Source organism: Haemorhous mexicanus, chromosome Z, assembly GCF_027477595.1.
Source record: "Haemorhous mexicanus isolate bHaeMex1 chromosome Z, bHaeMex1.pri, whole genome shotgun sequence".
Lineage (NCBI taxonomy): Eukaryota > Metazoa > Chordata > Aves > Passeriformes > Fringillidae > Haemorhous > Haemorhous mexicanus.
In genome coordinates, this window is record NC_082381.1 from 4,522,885 (window position 1) to 4,541,977 (window position 19,093).

The window sequence follows — 19,093 nt, forward strand, 5'->3', positions numbered from 1 at the left end:
ACACAATAGGCACTTACTCTCTTGGAACGAGCAGGCGGTGATGTGACCACAGCTGCACGCTTCAGTTTTTCTTGCTCATCTTCCTCCTCCTTGGCTTCTTCAGCAATTGGAGGGAGAGCCAGAGGAAAGACAGCTCTTGGTCTTGTCACCTGTGGCAAGAGGGAATCATAGGGATAAGCCATTACCTAGGGCTTATAACTTGATTCCCCCTCACATCTACAGCCACATCTGCTAAGAAGAACTCATCAACTTTGTTGGTAATGGCATCCTAAGTTACTCCCAGACTGAAACGGGCCAATTCAACAGATCATTATATATTGCTAAGAATTCATTACTCCTCCCTGTCTGCTTTCAGTGAGCAACGTTGTTTGTGCAAAATGCAGCTTTTTATTTCGTGAAAGCTCTGTAATGGAAAAGTAGGAAAGATCCAGCAAGGCTTTTGCAACTGCTGTGGCAGACATGGAAAACCAGAAAGGGTTCAGAATCCCTTTCATTGCATGATATAAGACGGAAAATAGTGCAGAAGCTTCCATGCTTGCTGGAAAACTCGAAAATGAACAGGGCTTCTCCTCCTAGGAAACCAACAAAATCCAAGATGAAAGTGTAATCTCTGCATGTCTCTAAAACACTTGGATGCAGAGAGCAGACGTTTGGAAAGGGAAACAGCCCTTGTGGTGAGCAGTCTCATGAAGGCATCTATATAGTCCCCCATGAGCCTGCCCTTGTCCAGGCTAAAGCTCACTCACCACCTCCTCACTGGCCTTGTGCTCCACTAACTTAGCCAGATCCTGTGGCCTTCTCTGCACACGCAGCAGCCCCTCTATCACTTTCTGCTTCCCAGGGGCCCACAGCTGCACACAGCACTCCACCTGTGGCCGCAGCGCTGCCCAGCACAGGGCGATGCTCACTGCCCTGCTCCTGCTGCCCCACTGCTGCTGACACAGGCCACGATGCCCTTGGCCTTCTTGGCCACTGGGCCACAGTCTGCTTCATCTGCAGCTTCTCCAGACCTGCAGCAACCCTGCCTCCTTCTGACCCACACAGCTCCCCATCCACAACGTTGCTTGTTTGACTTCAAGTACAGCAGCCACCATTTCAAGATGGCCTTCCTCTTCTGAGCAACACAAGACAGCTGTCAAGGACTTGCAGCTTCACCCCCACTGCGGGCTCCAAGGCACTTGCCAAAGCTGCAGACTTCCGGGAAAAATGGATCAACAGAAAGTTGCCCCTTCTGCTGTTTGCCTCACAAGGAGGCTTCGACACTGCGCGGTTCCTTTCTTTGGCCACACACATGACAAGATCGGCTCCCCACAGCTTCATGGACTGTACAATCATCTCCTTGCAGCTTAGCAAAAGCCAAAAGGCAGCTGGGCTAACAGAGACTCTATACGTGAGGAACGACTCAAGAAAACTGCAGAACACTTCCACAAACCAAAGACACCTTTCCAAAAAGGGAAAACAAACCAAAAGAGCCTTTTGACCTCCAGCACTACCACATTCGCCCTTGGCCATAACACCGCAGAAGCCCAGAGATGGAGCTTCTCTGAGCCAAACAGCCAGAAGCTCAGCTGCAACCCCGGGCTCTTCAGTGCCCCAGCATTACAGCTCATAGGCCAATTTCTTGCTGTCACTGCCTTCAGGAAATGCCTACATCCTGCAGGACTCCAGCAGTCAGCATCCTCAGTCAGCAACAGCAAGTGCTGGCTGCTCAGAAACTTGCACCTCTGCTTTGCTCTAAAGACAGCATCACAGAATGGGCACTTACTCTCTTGGAATGAACAGCCTGTGGTGTCACCACAGCTGGACGCTTCCATTTGACTTGCTCAACTTCCTCATCTTTGGCTTCTTCTCCAGGAGCAGAGGGAGGCAGGGGAGAGATGGTTCTTGGTCTTGTAACCTGTGGCAAGAGAGAAGCATGACGGACAGGCTATTACCCATCAATTATAACCCCATTTCTCCTTAGATCTATAACCACATCTGCTAAAAGGAAATCATCAGCTTTGTCGGCAATGTCATTCTAAGTCACTCCAACCAGATTGAAATGGGCCAATTCAACAGAATAGAATATGGCTATGTATTTGATATTCTTTCCTGGCTCTTTTAATGAGCAACATTGTCTCTGCAAATGCAGATTTTACTTCTTGAAAGCTCTAAAATAGAAAAGAAGAAACGAGCCAGCAAGACCTTTGCAACTCCTGCTGACACAATGGAAACCAGAAAGGGTTCAGAATCCCTTTCATTGCATGATAAGAGCCAGAAAAGTAGTACAGAGGCATCTTTGCTGGCTGGAAAAAGAGAAAATGAAGAGGGCTTCTCCTCCTAGGAAACCAACCAACAATAAGATCAAAGTGTCAGCTTTGCCTGTGTCTAAAACACTTGGATGCGGGGAGGGGACTTTTGGCAGGGGAACAGCCCTTGTGGTAAGCACTGTCATGTAGGCATCCAAGGAAGTCTTCTTGAAGGTCCTTCATGAGCCTCCCCTTGTCCAGGGTAAAGCTTCTCCAGCACCTCCTCACTGGCCTTGTGCTCCACACCCCAGCCCAGCTCCCGTGGAATTCTCTGCATACACTTCAGCCCCTAATCACTTTCTGCTTCCCAAGGGCCCACAGCTGCACACAGCACTCCAGCTGTGGCTGCAGCGCTGCCCAGCACAGGGCGACGCTCACTGCCCTGCTCCTGCTGCCCCACTGCTGCTGACACAGGCCACGATGACCTCGGCCTTCTTGGCCACCGGGCCACAGTCTGCCTCATCCTCAGGTGACCTGCAACAGCAGCACCCTGCCTCCTTTTGACCCACACAGCTCCCCATCCACAACGGTACTTGTTTGACTTCAAATACAGCATCCACCATTTCAAGATGGCCTTCCTCTTCTGAGCAACACAAGACAGCAGTCAAGGACTTGCAGCTTCACCCCCACTGCGGGCTCCAATGCAATTGCCAAAGCTGCAGACTTCCGGGCAAAACGGATCAACAGATACTTGCCCCTTCTGCTGTTTGCCTCACAAGGAGGCTTCGACACTGCGCGGTTCCTTTCTTTGGCCACCTGAGACAAGAATGGCTCCCCACAGCATCATGGACAGCACAATCATCTCCATGCAGCTTAGCAAAAGCCAAAAGACAGCTGGGCCAACAGACACTCTACAAGTGAGGAACGACTCAAGAAAACCTAAAAACATTTCCACAAGCCAAAGACACCTTTCCAAAAAGGGAAAACAAACCAAAAGAGCCCTTTGAGCTCCAGCACTACAACTTGGCCCTTGGCCATAACATCGCAGAAGCCCAGAGAAGCAGCTTTCCTGAGCAAAGCAGCCAGAAGCTCAGCTGCCGCCCCAAGATCTTCAGTGCCCCACCCAGCATGACAGGTCAAAGGCCAATTTCTTGCTGTCACTGCCTACAGGAAATGATTATATCATACAGGACTCCAGCATTCAGCATCCTCAGCCAGCAACAGCAAGTGCTGGCTGCTCAGAAACTTGCACCTCTGCCTTGTACTAAAGACAGCACCACACACAATAGGCACTTACTCTCTTGGAACGAGCAGGCGGTGATGTGACCACAGCTGCACGCTTCAGTTTTTCTTGCTCATCTTCCTCCTCCTTGGCTTCTTCAGCAATTGGAGGGAGAGCCAGAGGAAAGACAGCTCTTGGTCTTGTCACCTGTGGCAAGAGGGAATCATAGGGATAAGCCATTACCTAGGGCTTATAACTTGATTCCCCCTCACATCTACAGCCACATCTGCTAAGAAGAACTCATCAACTTTGTTGGTAATGGCATCCTAAGTTACTCCCAGACTGAAACGGGCCAATTCAACAGATCATTATATATTGCTAAGAATTCATTACTCCTCCCTGTCTGCTTTCAGTGAGCAACGTTGTTTGTGCAAAATGCAGCTTTTTATTTCGTGAAAGCTCTGTAATGGAAAAGTAGGAAAGATCCAGCAAGGCTTTTGCAACTGCTGTGGCAGACATGGAAAACCAGAAAGGGTTCAGAATCCCTTTCATTGCATGATATAAGACGGAAAATAGTGCAGAAGCTTCCATGCTTGCTGGAAAACTCGAAAATGAACAGGGCTTCTCCTCCTAGGAAACCAACAAAATCCAAGATGAAAGTGTAATCTCTGCATGTCTCTAAAACACTTGGATGCAGAGAGCAGACATTTGGAAAGGGAAACAGCCCTTGTGGTGAGCAGTCTCATGAAGGCATCTATATAGTCCCCCATGAGCCTGCCCTTGTCCAGGCTAAAGCTCACTCACCACCTCCTCACTGGCCTTGTGCTCCACTAACTTAGCCAGATCCTGTGGCCTTCTCTGCACACGCAGCAGCCCCTCTATCACTTTCTGCTTCCCAAGGGCCCACAGCTGCACACAGCACTCCACCTGTGGCCGCAGCGCTGCCCAGCACAGGGCGATGCTCACTGCCCTGCTCCTGCTGCCCCCACTGCTGCTGACACAGGCCACAATGCCCTTGGCCTTCTTGGCCACCGGGCCACAGTCTGCTTCATCTGCAGCTTCTCCAGACCTGCAGCACCCCTGCCTCCTTCGGACCGACACAGCTCCCCATCCACAAAGTTGCTTGTTTGACTTCAAGTACACCAGCCACCATTTCAAGATGGCCTTCCTCTTCTGAGCAACACAAGACAGCCGTCAAGGACTTGCAGCTTCACCCCCACTGCGGGTACCAATGCAATTGCCAAAGCCGCAGACTTCTGGGCAAAACGGATCAACAGATACTTGCCCCTTCTGCTGTTTGCCTAACAAGGAGGCTTCGACACTGCGCGGTTCCTTTCTTTGGCCACATGCAACAAGAAAGGCCTGCCACAGCTTCATGGACTATACAAACATCTCCTTGCAGCTTATTGAAGCCAAAAGTCAGCTGGGACAAAAGAGACTCTATACGTGAGGAAGGACTCAAGAAAACTGCAGAACAATTCCACAAGCCAAAGACACCTTTCCAAAAGGGGAAAACAAACCAACAGAGCCTTTTGACCTCCAGCATTACCACATGCGCCCTTGTCCGTCACACTGCAGAAGCCCAGAGAAGCAGCGTCCTTAAGCCAAGCAGCCAGATGCTCAGCCGCAGACCCCAGCTCATCAGTGCCCCAGCATGACAGGTCAAAGGCCAATTTCTTGCTGTCACTGCCTACAGGAAATGCCTACATCCTGCAGGACTCCAGCACTCAGCATGCTCAGCCAGCAACCGCAAGTGCTGGCTGCTCAGAAACTTGCACCTCAGCAGCCCAGAATGGGCACTTACTCTTTTGGTATGAGCAGGCGGCCATTTGACCACAGCTGGACGTTTTCGTTTTTCTTGCTCATCTTCCTCCTCCTTGGCTTCTTCAGCAATTGGAGGGAGAGCCAGAGGATAGAGGACTCTTGGCCTTGGCACCTGTGGCAAGAGGTGGATCATGGATAAGCTGTTACCTAGGGCGTATAATTTCATTTCCTATCGCATCTACAGCAACAGCACCTAAGGAGAACTCATGAACTTTGTTGGCAATGGCATTCTTAGTCACTTCAACCAGATTGAAATGGGCCAGGTCAACAGATCTTTACATTGCTAAGAAATCTGCTAGAAGCAAGCAACGTTGTCTATGCAAAACACAGCTTTTAGGTCTAGAAAGATATCAAATGGAAAAGTAGGAAAGAGACAGCAAGGCTTTTGAGACAGCTGCAGCAGACATGGAAAACCAGAAAGTGTTCAAAATCCCTTTCATTGCATGATAAGAGCTGGAAAATAGTGCAGAAGCATCCATGATTGCTGGAAAACTAGAAAATGAACAATGCATCTCCTCTTAGGAAACCAAAAAACAAATAGATGGAAGTGTCATCGCTGCCTGTGTCTAAAACACATGGATGCAGAGAGAGGATGATGTGAAGGGAAAGAGCCCTTGTGGTGAACACTGTCATGTAGGCATCTAAGGAATTCTGCTTGAAGGTCCTTTATGTGCCTCCCCTTGTCCAATCTAAAGCTCCCTCAGTCCCTAAGCACCTCCTCACTGGCCTTGTGCTCCACACCCAAGCCCAGCTCCCGTGGCCTACTCAGCACATGCACCAGCCCCTCAAACACTTCCTGCTTCCCAGGGGCCCACAGCTGCACACAGCACTCCAGCTGTGGCCGCAGTGGTGCCAGGCACAGAGCGACGCTGACGGCCCTGCTCCTGCTGCCCCCACTGCCATTGACACAGGCCACGATGCCCTTGGCCTTCTTGGCCACCAGGCCACGGTCTGCCTCATCTGCAGCTTCTCCTGACCTGCAGCAACCCTGCCTCCTTCTGACCCACACAGCTCCTTATCTAAAAAGTTGCTTGTTTGACTTCAAATACAGCATCCACCATTTCAAGATGGCCTTCCTCTTCTGAGCAACACAAGACAGCTGTCAAGGACTTGCAGCTTCACCCCCACTGCAGGTACCAATGCAATTGCCAAAGCTGCAGACTTCAGCCCAAAAGTGATCAACAGAAACTTGCCCCTTCTGCTGCTTGCCTCACAAGGAGGCTTCGACACTGCGCGGTTCCTTTCTTTGGCTACACGCAACCAGAAAGGCCAGCCACAGCTTCAAGGACAGCAGAAACATTTCCTTGAATCTGAGCAAAAGCCAAAAGGCAGCTGGGTCAACAGAGACTCTACCAGTGAAGAACGACTCAAAAAATCTGAAGAACAATTCCAAAAGCCAAAGACACCTCTCCAAAAAGGGAAAAAAAACCAAAAGAGCCCTCTGACCTCCAGCACTACCACATGTGCCCTTGGCCATAACATCGCAGAAGCCCAAAGGAGCACCTTCCCTAAGCCAAGCAGCCAGATGCTCAGCCGCCGCCCCCAGCTCTACAGTGCCCCAGCATGACAAGTCAAAGGCCAATTTCTTGCTGTCACTGCCACAGGAAATGCCTACATCCTGCAGGACTCCAGCACTCAGCATCCTCAGCCAGCAACAGCAAGTGCTGGCTGCTCAGAAACTTGCACCTCTGCCTTGCACTCAAGACAGCACCCCCAGAATGGGCACTTACTCTTTTGGTCCGAGCAGGCGGTGATGTGACCACAGCTGGACGCTTCAGTTTTTCTTGCTCATCTTCCTCCTCCTTGGCTTCTTCAGCAATTGGAGAGAGAGCCAGAGGAAAGACAGCTCTTGGTCTTGTCACCTGTGGCAAGAGGGAATCATAGGGTTAAGCCGTTACCTAGGGCTTATAACTTGACTTCCTCTCGCATCTACAGCAACACCTGCTAAGGAGAACTCATCTGCTCTGTTGGCATAGGCATTCTAAGTCACTCCAACCAGATTGAAATTGGCAAATTCAACAGATGAGTACATCGCTAGGAATTCAATATTCCTTCCTGTCTGCTATAAGCAAGCAACATTGTCTATGCAAAACACAGCTTATAGTTCTTGAAAGCTCTGAAAAGTAGGAAAGAGACAGCAAGGCCTTTGCGACGGCAGCAGTAGACGTGGAAAACCAGAAAGGGTTCAGATTCTCTTTCATTGCATTGTTAAGGGCCAGAAAATAGTGCAGGAGCGTCCATGATTGCTGGAAAACTAGAAACTCAACAAGGGTTCTCCTCCTAGGAAAGCAACCAACAATAAGATGGAAGTGTCAGCTCTACATGTCTAAAACACTTGGATGCAGAGAGTGGATGTTTATAAGGGAAAAAGCCCTTGTGGTGAGCATGGCCAGGTAGGCATCTATGGAAGTCTGTTTGAATGTCCCTCATGAGCCTCCCCATTTCCTGGCTAAAGCTCCTTCAGCACCTCCTCACAGGCCTTGTGCTCCACCTCCTTGCCTAGCTCCCGTGGCCTTCTCTGCGCACGCTCCAGCCCCTCTATCACTTTCTGCTTCCCAGGGGCCCACAGCTGCACACAGCACTCCAGCTGTGGCCGCAGTGCTGCCAAGCACAGGGCGACGCTCACTGCCCTGCTCCTGCTGCCCCCACTGCTGCCGACACAGGCCACGATGCCCTTGGCCTTCTTGGCCACCGGGCCACAGTCTGCTTCATCTGCAGCTTCTCCAGACCTGCAGCAACCCTGCCTCCTTCTGACCCACACAGCTCCTTATCTAAAAAGTTGCTTGTTTGACTTCAAATACAGCATCCACCATTTCAAGATGGCCTTCCTCTTCTGAGCAACACAAGACAGCTGTCAAGGACTTGCAGCTTCACCCCCTCTCCGGCCTCCAAGGCACATGCCAAAGCTGCAGACTTCAGCCCAAAAGTGATCAACAGAGAGTTGCCCCTTCTGCTGTTTGCCTCACAAGGAGGCTTCGCAACTCCTTGGTTCCTTTCTTTGGCCACACACAAGATTGGCTCCCCACAGCTTCATGGACAACACAAACATCTCCTTGAACCTGAGCAAAAGCCAGAAGGCAGCTGGGTCAACAAAGACTCTACAAGTGAGGAACCACTCAAGAAAACTGCAGAACACTTCCACAAGCCAAAGACACCTTTCCAAAACGAGGAAACAAAACCCAACAGAGCCTTTTGACCTCCAGCACTAACACGTGCGGCCTTGGCTATAACACTGCAGAAGCCCAGAGATGGAGCTTCCCTGAGCCAAGCAGCCAGAAGCTCAGCCGCAGCTCCAAGCTCTTCAGTGCCCTAGCACGACAGCTCATAGGCCAATTTCTTGTTGTCACTGCCCACAGGAAACGGCTACGTCGTGCAGGACTCCAGCACTCAGCATCCTCAGCCAGCAACAGCAAGTGCTGGCTGCTCAGAAACTTGCACCTCTGCCTTGCACTCAAGACAGCACCCCCAGAATGGGCACTTACTCTTTTGGTACGAGCAGGCGGTGATGTGACCACAGCTGGACGCTTCAGTTTTTCTTGCTCATCTTCCTCCTCCTTGGCTTCTTCAGCAATTGGAGAGAGAGCCAGAGGAAAGACAGCTCTTGGTCTTGTCACCTGCGGCAAGAGGGAATCATAGGGTTAAGCCGTTACCTAGGGCTTATAACTTGACTTCCTCTCGCATCTACAGCAACACCTGCTAAGGAGAACTCATCTGCTCTGTTGGCATAGGCATTCTAAGTCACTCCAACCAGATTGAAATTGGCAAATTCAACAGATGAGTACATCGCTAGGAATTCAATATTCCTTCCTGTCTGCTATAAGCAAGCAACATTGTCTATGCAAAACACAGCTTATAGTTCTTGAAATCTCTGAAAAGTAGGAAAGAGACAGCAAGGACTTTGCGACGGCAGCAGTAGACGTGGAAAACCAGAAAGGGTTCAGATTCTCTTTCATTGCATTGTTAAGGGCCAGAAAATAGTGCAGAAGCGTCCATGATTGCTGGAAAACTAGAAACTCAAGAAGGGTTCTCCTCCTAGGAAAGCAACCAACAATAAGATGGAAGTGTCAGCTCTACATGTCTAAAACACTTGGATGCAGAGAGTGGATGTTTATAAGGGAAAAAGCCCTTGTGGTGAGCATGGCCTGGTAGGCATCTATGGAAGTCTGTTTGAATGTCCCTCATGAGCCTCCCCATTTCCTGGCTAAAGCTCCTTCAGCACCTCTTCACAGGCCTTGTGCTCCACCTCCTTGCCTAGCTCCCGTGGCCTTCTCTGCGCACGCTCCAGCCCCTCTATCACTTTCTGCTTCCCAGGGGCCCACAGCTGCACACAGCACTCCAGCTGTGGCCGCAGTGCTGCCAAGCACAGGGCGACGCTCACTGCCCTGCTCCTGCTGCCCCCACTGCTGCCGACACAGGCCACGATGCCCTTGGCCTTCTTGGCCACCGGGCCACAGTCTGCTTCATCTGCAGCTTCTCCAGACCTGCAGCAACCCTGCCTCCTTCTGACCCACACAGCTCCTTATCTAAAAAGTTGCTTGTTTGACTTCAAATACAGCATCCACCATTTCAAGATGGCCTTCCTCTTCTGAGCAACACAAGACAGCTGTCAAGGACTTGCAGCTTCACCCCCTCTCCGGCCTCCAAGGCACATGCCAAAGCTGCAGACTTCAGCCCAAAAGTGATCAACAGAGAGTTGCCCCTTCTGCTGTTTGCCTCACAAGGAGGCTTCGCAACTCCTTGGTTCCTTTCTTTGGCCACACACAAGATTGGCTCCCCACAGCTTCATGGACAACACAAACATCTCCTTGAACCTGAGCAAAAGCCAGAAGGCAGCTGGGTCAACAAAGACTCTACAAGTGAGGAACCACTCAAGAAAACTGCAGAACACTTCCACAAGCCAAAGACACCTTTCCAAAACGAGGAAACAAAACCCAACAGAGCCTTTTGACCTCAAGCACTAACACGTGCGGCCTTGGCTATAACACTGCAGAAGCCCAGAGATGGAGCTTCCCTGAGCCAAGCAGCCAGAAGCTCAGCCGCAGCTCCAAGCTCTTCAGTGCCCTAGCACGACAGCTCATAGGCCAATTTCTTGTTGTCACTGCCCACAGGAAATGGCTACGTCGTGCAGGACTCCAGCACTCAGCATCCTCAGCCAGCAACAGCAAGTGCTGGATGCTCAGAAACTTGCACCTCTGCCTTGCACTCAAGACAGCACCCTCAGAATGGGCACTTACTCTTTTGGTCCGAGCAGGCGGTGATGTGACCACAGCTGGACGCTTCAGTTTTTCTTGCTCATCTTCCTCCTCCTTGGCTTCTTCAGCAATTGGAGAGAGAGCCAGAGGAAAGACAGCTCTTGGTCTTGTCACCTGTGGCAAGAGGGAATCATAGGGTTAAGCCGTTACCTAGGGCTTATAACTTGACTTCCTCTCGCATCTACAGCAACACCTGCTAAGGAGAACTCATCTGCTCTGTTGGCATAGGCATTCTAAGTCACTCCAACCAGATTGAAATTGGCAAATTCAACAGATGAGTACATCGCTAGGAATTCAATATTCCTTCCTGTCTGCTATAAGCAAGCCACATTGCCTATGCAAAACACAGCTTATAGTACTTGAAAGCTCTGAAAAGTAGGAAAGAGACAGCAAGGCCTTTGCGACGGCAGCGGTAGACGTGGAAAACCAGAAAGGGTTCAGATTCTCTTTCATTGCATTGTTAAGGGCCAGAAAATAGTGCAGAAGCGTCCATGATTGCTGGAAAACTAGAAACTCAAGAAGGGTTCTCCTCCTAGGAAAGCAACCAACAATAAGATGGAAGTGTCAGCTCTACATGTGTCTAAAACACTTGGATGCAGAGAGTGGATGTTTATAAGGGAAAAAGCCCTTGTGGTGAGCATGGCCAGGTAGGCATCTATGGAAGTGTCAGCTCTACATGTGTCTAAAACACTTGGATGCAGAGAGTGGATGTTTATAAGGGAAAAAGCCCTTGTGGTGAGCATGGCCAGGTAGGCATCTATGGAAGTCTGTTTGAATGTCCCTCATGAGCCTCCCCATTTCCTGGCTAAAGCTCCTTCAGCACCTCCTCACAGGCCTTGTGCTCCACCTCCTTGCCTAGCTCCCGTGGCCTTCTCTGCGCACGCTCCAGCCCCTCTATCACTTTCTGCTTCCCAGGGGCCCACAGCTGCACACAGCACTCCAGCTGTGGCCGCAGTGCTGCCAAGCACAGGGCGACGCTCACTGCCCTGCTCCTGCTGCCCCCACTGCTGCCGACACAGGCCACGATGCCCTTGGCCTTCTTGGCCACCGGGCCACAGTCTGCTTCATCTGCAGCTTCTCCAGACCTGCAGCAACCCTGCCTCCTTCTGACCCACACAGCTCCTTATCTAAAAAGTTGCTTGTTTGACTTCAAATACAGCATCCACCATTTCAAGATGGCCTTCCTCTTCTGAGCAACACAAGACAGCTGTCAAGGACTTGCAGCTTCACCCCCTCTCCGGCCTCCAAGGCACATGCCAAAGCTGCAGACTTCAGCCCAAAAGTGATCAACAGAGAGTTGCCTCTTCTGCTGTTTGCCTCACAAGGAGGCTTCGCAACTCCTTGGTTCCTTTCTTTGGCCACACACAAGAATGGCTCCCCACAGCTTCATGGACAACACAAACATCTCCTTGAACCTGAGCAAAAGCCAGAAGGCAGCTGGGTCAACAAAGACTCTACAAGTGAGGAACCACTCAAGAAAACTGCAGAACACTTCCACAAGCCAAAGACACCTTTCCAAAACGAGGAAACAAAACCCAACAGAGCCTTTTGACCTCCAGCACTAACACGTGCGGCCTTGGCTATAACACTGCAGAAGCCCAGAGATGGAGCTTCCCTGAGCCAAGCAGCCAGAAGCTCAGCCGCAGCTCCAAGCTCTTCAGTGCCCTAGCACGACAGCTCATAGGCCAATTTCTTGTTGTCACTGCCCACAGGAAATGGCTACGTCGTGCAGGACTCCAGCACTCAGCATCCTCAGCCAGCAACAGCAAGTGCTGGATGCTCAGAAACTTGCACCTCTGCCTTGCACTCAAGACAGCACCCCCAGAATGGGCACTTACTCTTTTGGTCCGAGCAGGCGGTGATGTGACCACAGCTGGACGCTTCAGTTTTTCTTGCTCATCTTCCTCCTCCTTGGCTTCTTCAGCAATTGGAGAGAGAGCCAGAGGAAAGACAGCTCTTGGTCTTGTCACCTGCGGCAAGAGGGAATCATAGGGTTAAGCCGTTACCTAGGGCTTATAACTTGACTTCCTCTCGCATCTACAGCAACACCTGCTATAGAGAACTCATCTGCTCTGTTGGCATAGGCATTCTAAGTCACTCCAACCAGATTGAAATTGGCAAATTCAACAGATGAGTACATCGCTAGGAATTCAATATTCCTTCCTGTCTGCTATAAGCAAGCAACATTGTCTATGCAAAACACAGCTTATAGTTCTTGAAAGCTCTGAAAAGTAGGAAAGAGACAGCAAGGCCTTTGCGACGGCAGCGGTAGACGTGGAAAACCAGAAAGGGTTCAGAATCTCTTTCATTGCATTGTTAAGGGCCAGAAGATAGTGCAGAAGCGTCCATGATTGCTGGAAAACTAGAAACTCAACAAGGGTTCTCCTCCTAGGAAAGCAACCAACAATAAGATGGAAGAGTCAGCTCTACATGTGTCTAAAACACTTGGATGCAGAGAGTGGATGTTTATAAGGGAAAAAGCCCTTGTGGTGAGCATGGCCTGGTAGGCATCTATGGAAGTCTGTTTGAATGTCCCTCATGAGCCTCCCCATTTCCTGGCTAAACCTCCTTCAGCACCTCCTCACAGGCCTTGTGCTCCACCTCCTTGCCTAGCTCACGTGGCCTTCTCTGCACACGCTCCAGCCCCTCTATCACTTTCTGCTTCCAAGGGGCCCACAGCTGCACACAGCACTCCAGCTGTGGCCGCAGTGCTGCCAAGCACAGGGCAACGCTCACTGCCCTGCTCCTGCTGCCCCCACTGCTGCCGACACAGGCCACGATGCCCTTGGCCTTCTTGGCCACCGGGCCACAGTCTGCTTCATCTGCAGCTTCTCCTGACCTGCAGCACCCCTGCCTCCTTTTGACCCACACAGCTCCCCATCCACAAAGTTGCTTGTTTGACTACAAATACAGCATCCACCATTTCAAGATGGCCTTCCTCTTCTGAGCAATACAAGACAGCTGTCAAGGACTTGCAGCTTCACCCCCACTGCGGGTACCAATGCAATTGCCAAAGCTGCAGACTTCAGCCCAAAAGTGATTAATAGAGAGTTGCCCCTTCTGCTGTTTGCCTCACAAGGAGGCTTCGACACCGCGCGGTTCCTTTCTTTGGCCACCTGAGACAAGAATGGCTCCCCACAGCTTCATGGACTATACAAACATCTCTTTGAACCTGAGCAAAAGCCAAAAGCTGGGCCAACAGAGACTCTACCAGTGAAGAACGACTCAAAAAATCGGAAGATCAATTCAACAAGCCAAAGACACCTTTCCAAAATCGGAAAACAAACCAAAAGAGCCTTTTGACCTCCAGCACTACCACGTGCGCCCTTGGCCATAACACTTCAGAAGCCCAGAGATGGAGCTTCCCTCAGCAAAGCTGCCAGAAGCTCAGTTACAGGCCCCAGCTCTTCAGTGCCGCAGCATGACAGGTCAAAGGCCAATTTCTTGTTGTCACTGCCTACAGGAAATGCCTACATCCTTCAGGACTCCAGCACTCAGCATCCTCAGTCAGCAACAGCAAGTGCTGGCTTCTCAGAAACTTGCAACTTTTCCTTGTACTCAAGACAGCAACCCCCAGAATGGGCACTTACTCTTTTGGTATGATTAGGCGGTGATATGACCCTAGGTGGACACTTGTCCTGTTCTTCCTCATTTTCCTCCTCTCTGGCTTCTTCACCAAGAGAAGAGGCAACAAGGGGAGCAACGGTTCTTGGTCCTGTCACCTGTGGCAAGAAAGAACATGAGGTGCAGGCCATTACCTGTAATATACAACCCCATTTCTCCTTGGATCTACAACCACATCTTGAAAGGAGAACTCATACACTTTGTTAGCAATGGGATTCTAAGTCACACCAACCAAATTGAAATGGGCCAAATAAACAGAGCATTATCCTGCTAAGAATTTGATATTTCTCTCTGTCGGCTATCAGCAAGTAAGGTCATCTCCGCAAATTTGAGCTTTTCTTTCTGGAGAGCATTTAAATGGACAAGTAGGAAAGAGCCACCAAGGCCTTTGTGACTGCTGTGGCAGACATGGAACACAAGAAAGGGTTCAGAATCCCTTTCTGTGCTTTATAAGGGCCAAAAAAGTAGTGCAGAGGCATCTTTGCTGTCTGGAAAATGAGAAAATGACGATGGCTTGTCCTCCGAGGAAACCAACAAAAAACAAGATTGAAGTGTCAGCTACGCATATGTCTAAAACACTTGGATGCAGAGAGTGGTTGTTTGGATGGGAAACAGCCCTTGTGGTGAGCACTGTCATGTAGGCATCTATGGAAGTCTGCTTGAATGTCACTCACGAGCCTCCCCTTGTCCAGGCTAAAGCTCCCTCAGCACCTACCTCACTGGCCTTGTGCTCCACCTCCTTGCCAGCTCCCGAGGCCTTCTCTGCACATGCACCAGCTCCTCTATCACTTTCTGCTTCCAGGGGCCCACAGCTGCACACAGCATTCCAGCTGTGGCCACAGCGCTGCCCAGCACAGAGCGACGCTCACTGCCCTGCTCCTGCTGCCCCACTGCTATTGACACAGGCCACGATGCCCTTTGCCTTCTTGGCTACCAGGCCACGGTCTGCTTCATCTGCAGCTTCTCCTGACCTGAAGCAACCCTGCCTCCTTTTGACCCACACAGCTCCCCATCCACAACGTTGCTTGTTTGACTACAAATACAGCATCCACCATTTCAAGATGGCCTTCCTCTTCTGAGCAACACAAGACAGCTGTCAAGGACTTGCAGCTTCACCCCCACTGCAGGTACCAATGCAATGTCCAAAGCTGCAGACTTCAGCCCAAAAGTGATCAACAGAAACTTGCCCCTTCTGCTGTTTGCCTAACAAGGAGGCTTCAACACTGCGCGGTTCCTTTCTTTGGCCACCTGAGACAAGAATGGCTTCCCACAGCTTCATGGACTATACAAACATCTCCTTGAACCTGAGCAAAAGCCAAAAGCTGGGCCAACAGAGACTCTACCAGTGAAGAACGACTCAAAAAATATGAAGAACAATTCCACAAGCCAAAGACACCTTTCCAAAATGGGAAAACAAACCAAAAGAGCCTTTTGACCTCCAGCACTACCATGTGCGCCCTTGGCCATAACACTGCAGAAGCCCAGAGATGGAGCTTCCCTCAGCAAAGCTGCCAGAAGCTCAGTTACAGGCCCCAGCTCTTCAGTGCCCCAGCATGACAGGTCAAAGGCCAATTTCTTGCTGTCACTGCCTACAGGAAATGCCTACATCCTTCAGGACTCCAGCACTCAGCATCCTCAGTCAGCAACAGCAAGTGCTGGCTGCTCAGAAACTTGCACCTTTGCCTTGTACTCAAGACAGCAACCCCCAGAATGGGCACTTACTCTTTTGGTATGAGTAGGCGGTGATATGACCCTAGGTGGACACTTGTCCTGTTCTTCCTCATTTTCCTCCTTTCTGGCTTCTTCAGCAAGAGCAGAGAGAGCCAGAGGAGAGACAGTTCTTGGTCCTGTCACCTGTGGCAAGAGAGAAGCATGAGGGACAGGCCATTACCTCTCACTTATAACCCCATTTCTCCTTGGATCTACAACCACATCTTGAAAGGAGAACTCATACACTTTGTTAGCAATGGGATTCTAAGTCACACCAACCAAATTGAAATGGGCCAAATAAACAGAGCATTATCCTGCTAAGAATTTGATATTTCTTCTCTGTCTGCTATCAGCAAGGTAGGTCATCTCTGCAAATTTGAGCTTTCCTTTGTTGAAAGCTTTTAAACGGAGAAGTAAGAAAGAGCCACCAAGGTCTCTGTGACTGCTGCGGCAGACATGGAAAACCAGAAAGGGTTCAGAATCCCTTTCTGTGCTTTATAAGGGTCAAAAAAGTAGTGCAGAGGCATCTTTGCTGTCTGGAAAATGAGAAAATGACGATGGCTTGTCCTCCGAGGAAACCAACAAAAAACAAGATTGAAGTGTCAGCTACGCATATGTCTAAAACACTTGGATGCAGAGAGTGGATGTTTGGATGGGAAACAGCCCTTGTGGTGAGCACTGTCATGTAGGCATCTATAGAAGTCTGCTATAATGTCCCTCACGAGCCTCCCCTTGTCCAGACTAAAGCTCCCTCAGCACCTCTTCACTGGCCTCGTGCTCCACCTCTTTGCCAGCTCCCGAAGCCTTCTCTGCACATGCACCAGCTCCTCTATCACTTTCTGCTTCCCAGGGGCCCACAGCTGCACACAGCACTCCAACTGTGGCCGCAGCGCTGCCCAGCACAGAGTGACGCTGACTGCCCTGCTCCTGCTGCCCCCCTGCTGCTGACACAGGCCACGATGCCCTTGTCCTTTCTGGCCACCGGGCCACAGTCTGCCTTATCTGCAGCTTCTCCAGACCTGCAGCAGCCTTGGCACCTTTTTGGCCCATGCAGCCATCCAGGCACAAAGTTGCCCATCTGACTTAAAATACAGCATCCACCATTTTAGGATGGCCTTGTTTTTCTACAGCGGCACCTTTTAAGGAGATGGTATTAAATAGATAGGAATAGAATTGTCAGTCACTCTGACTAAATTTTAATGGGCCTATTCTACTCTAGGGGAAATTGCTCTCAGTTCAGTGTTCCCCCCTGGCTGCCGTCAGCAAGCAACATTCTCTCTGCAAAACTGAGTTGGCAGTTTTTCTGGGCTCTGAGATGCAAATTAGGAAATATCCACTTATGCCTTTGTTATTTTCGTTGAAGGCGTGAAAATGGATTTTCTTTTGGCCTCCCTAGCTGGCCCTCTACACTCTACTGGTACTGGCCCTGCTGACAGCTCGCTCTACGATTCTTAAAGACCAGGAACATGAAATTTCCCTTTCTCACTCACCTCACGATCAGCACCACTGAATACACGCTTCACGTGACCTGTAGTGGGCAAGGGAAAATGAACCAGATGCTGTGAGAAAACTGCTTGGGCTGCTGAATCCCACAGAAGAAGTCAACCCCAACAGAGGTGATTTCCTGTTTCACAACTTCCCTCCAGGAGACACGTTTCATTCGCACAGCCAGCAAGAGATTGGGACAGTATTCTTGGCTGTGCCTACACCTTGGCCTGTTTTGCCAGTAAATGAATACAAAGATGACCAAGAAAATGCAAAGTCTTCTTTAACACTCTATGCTCCTGTTCTACCAAAAACATAAAACATCTTCTAAAATCCTCTCCTTCAGGTACTTTTTTAAATTAATCAGTTGCATGCACTAATTCTCATTAACTTGCTGGAAACAGTTGCACAGAAAAGCTTCCCCAAGATCCCCTGGAGCTGTGGCAGTTCTATTGTGGAAGAGCGCAGCAGCAGCTCCAGGGTTAAGGAGCAGACACTCACTGCTTTGGAGTTTGCATTTCATTGCAAAGGGAAAATCACTATTGTTGCACTCAGTAAAGGATTACTTAGTTAGTCAAATCCTTTCATGAGGAAATGTAGAACGAAAGAAGCTTTCCCTGAATGCTGGGAACATTTGCAGAGTTTTTAGAAGGCCCTTCAAGAACGTCTCCAGCAGTCTACATTTTCAAAGCTGTCTTGCTTGTCCCAGCAAACTGAGGAAATGACAGACTCTGCTGCCACAAACTCTCCTGTGGAGGGAACGGAAGCCCTGCAGGTTCCCTTGCAAATGCTGCCCTTGTGGCTACAGACACTCATTTTTCAGCTGAGTGTTTTGACAGGAGCTTTCCCAAACCAGTGGCATTCTAATGCTCTTTCTGTTTCTAAATCAACTCAGTCACTAAGAAAGAGCAGGAAGACATACCAAAGCCATCATTCTGGTTACACCCATGGAAAACCTCTACTTACGTGCCAGGTGAGTCACAAAATATACAGAATAAGTAACAGCATATGCTCCAAAAAGTGCAGGAGCAAGTTGCTCAATCATTGTAGCACTGCTCTGCAAGTTTGCAGGCTGTGCTCCAACAGTAGAAAAAGCAAGGCTCTTGTCAGTGCACAGGTGTTCACTGACAAATGCCTCACCCAGGAGAATGCTACTGCACTGAGCAAGCTCTAGGGCTGCTCTGACGCTCAGGCCTTCCATGCACTAAGGCAACCTTCTGATGTCACCACGACAAGGTGGCAACCATGCCCTGACATCACAAAGCAAACACTCTATGTTGGTCTGTGAATTTATGCCAGGAAATAACAACCTTCCCTACAGCAAACAGAAGACAGCCTGGGAAGTTCTCCTCCATCACAAAGCAGCACAAATTCCCCTCGTGGGCCAAAGCCTGTTGTTTCAAGGGATCCAAGAGTAACTCCAAGAGTGCACAAAGCACCTACAGCCTGTACCCCAACTGAGCACTCAGATGGGACACAAGCTAAGGAAACCAGACCAAGAAAATGGCCCACAGTATTGCACTTCTGAGAAACGACCCTTGTTTTTAACTTTTTAAAGGTTTCTTAAACCTTAACAAAGGACTGAATAAGGAAAGATTCCAGCACTGGGAGTCTCCATGACTAGCAGCCACATGCTCATCTACAAAAGGGATGCTCTGCCTTTAATACCCTTAGCCCCTCCCAAAGTTTTGTCTGTCAAATCTTTCTCTGCTGTCCTCTTACATCTTGATTGGAGGTCAGGTGTTATT

The 19,093-nt window shown here is 50.0% G+C and overlaps 1 protein-coding gene across 1 annotated transcript in view; it reads right to left on the bottom strand.

Moving 5' to 3' along the window:
- The window catches only part of LOC132342060 (serine/threonine-protein kinase PAK 3-like), a 47,880-nt gene that overhangs the window by 5,726 nt on the left and 23,061 nt on the right, over positions 1-19,093 (bottom strand). Inside the window, exon 11 of the mRNA XM_059874252.1 lies at positions 1,766-1,897. Within this exon, the coding sequence (XP_059730235.1) occupies positions 1,766-1,897 (132 nt within the window). The remainder of the gene's footprint in view (positions 1-1,765; positions 1,898-19,093) is intronic.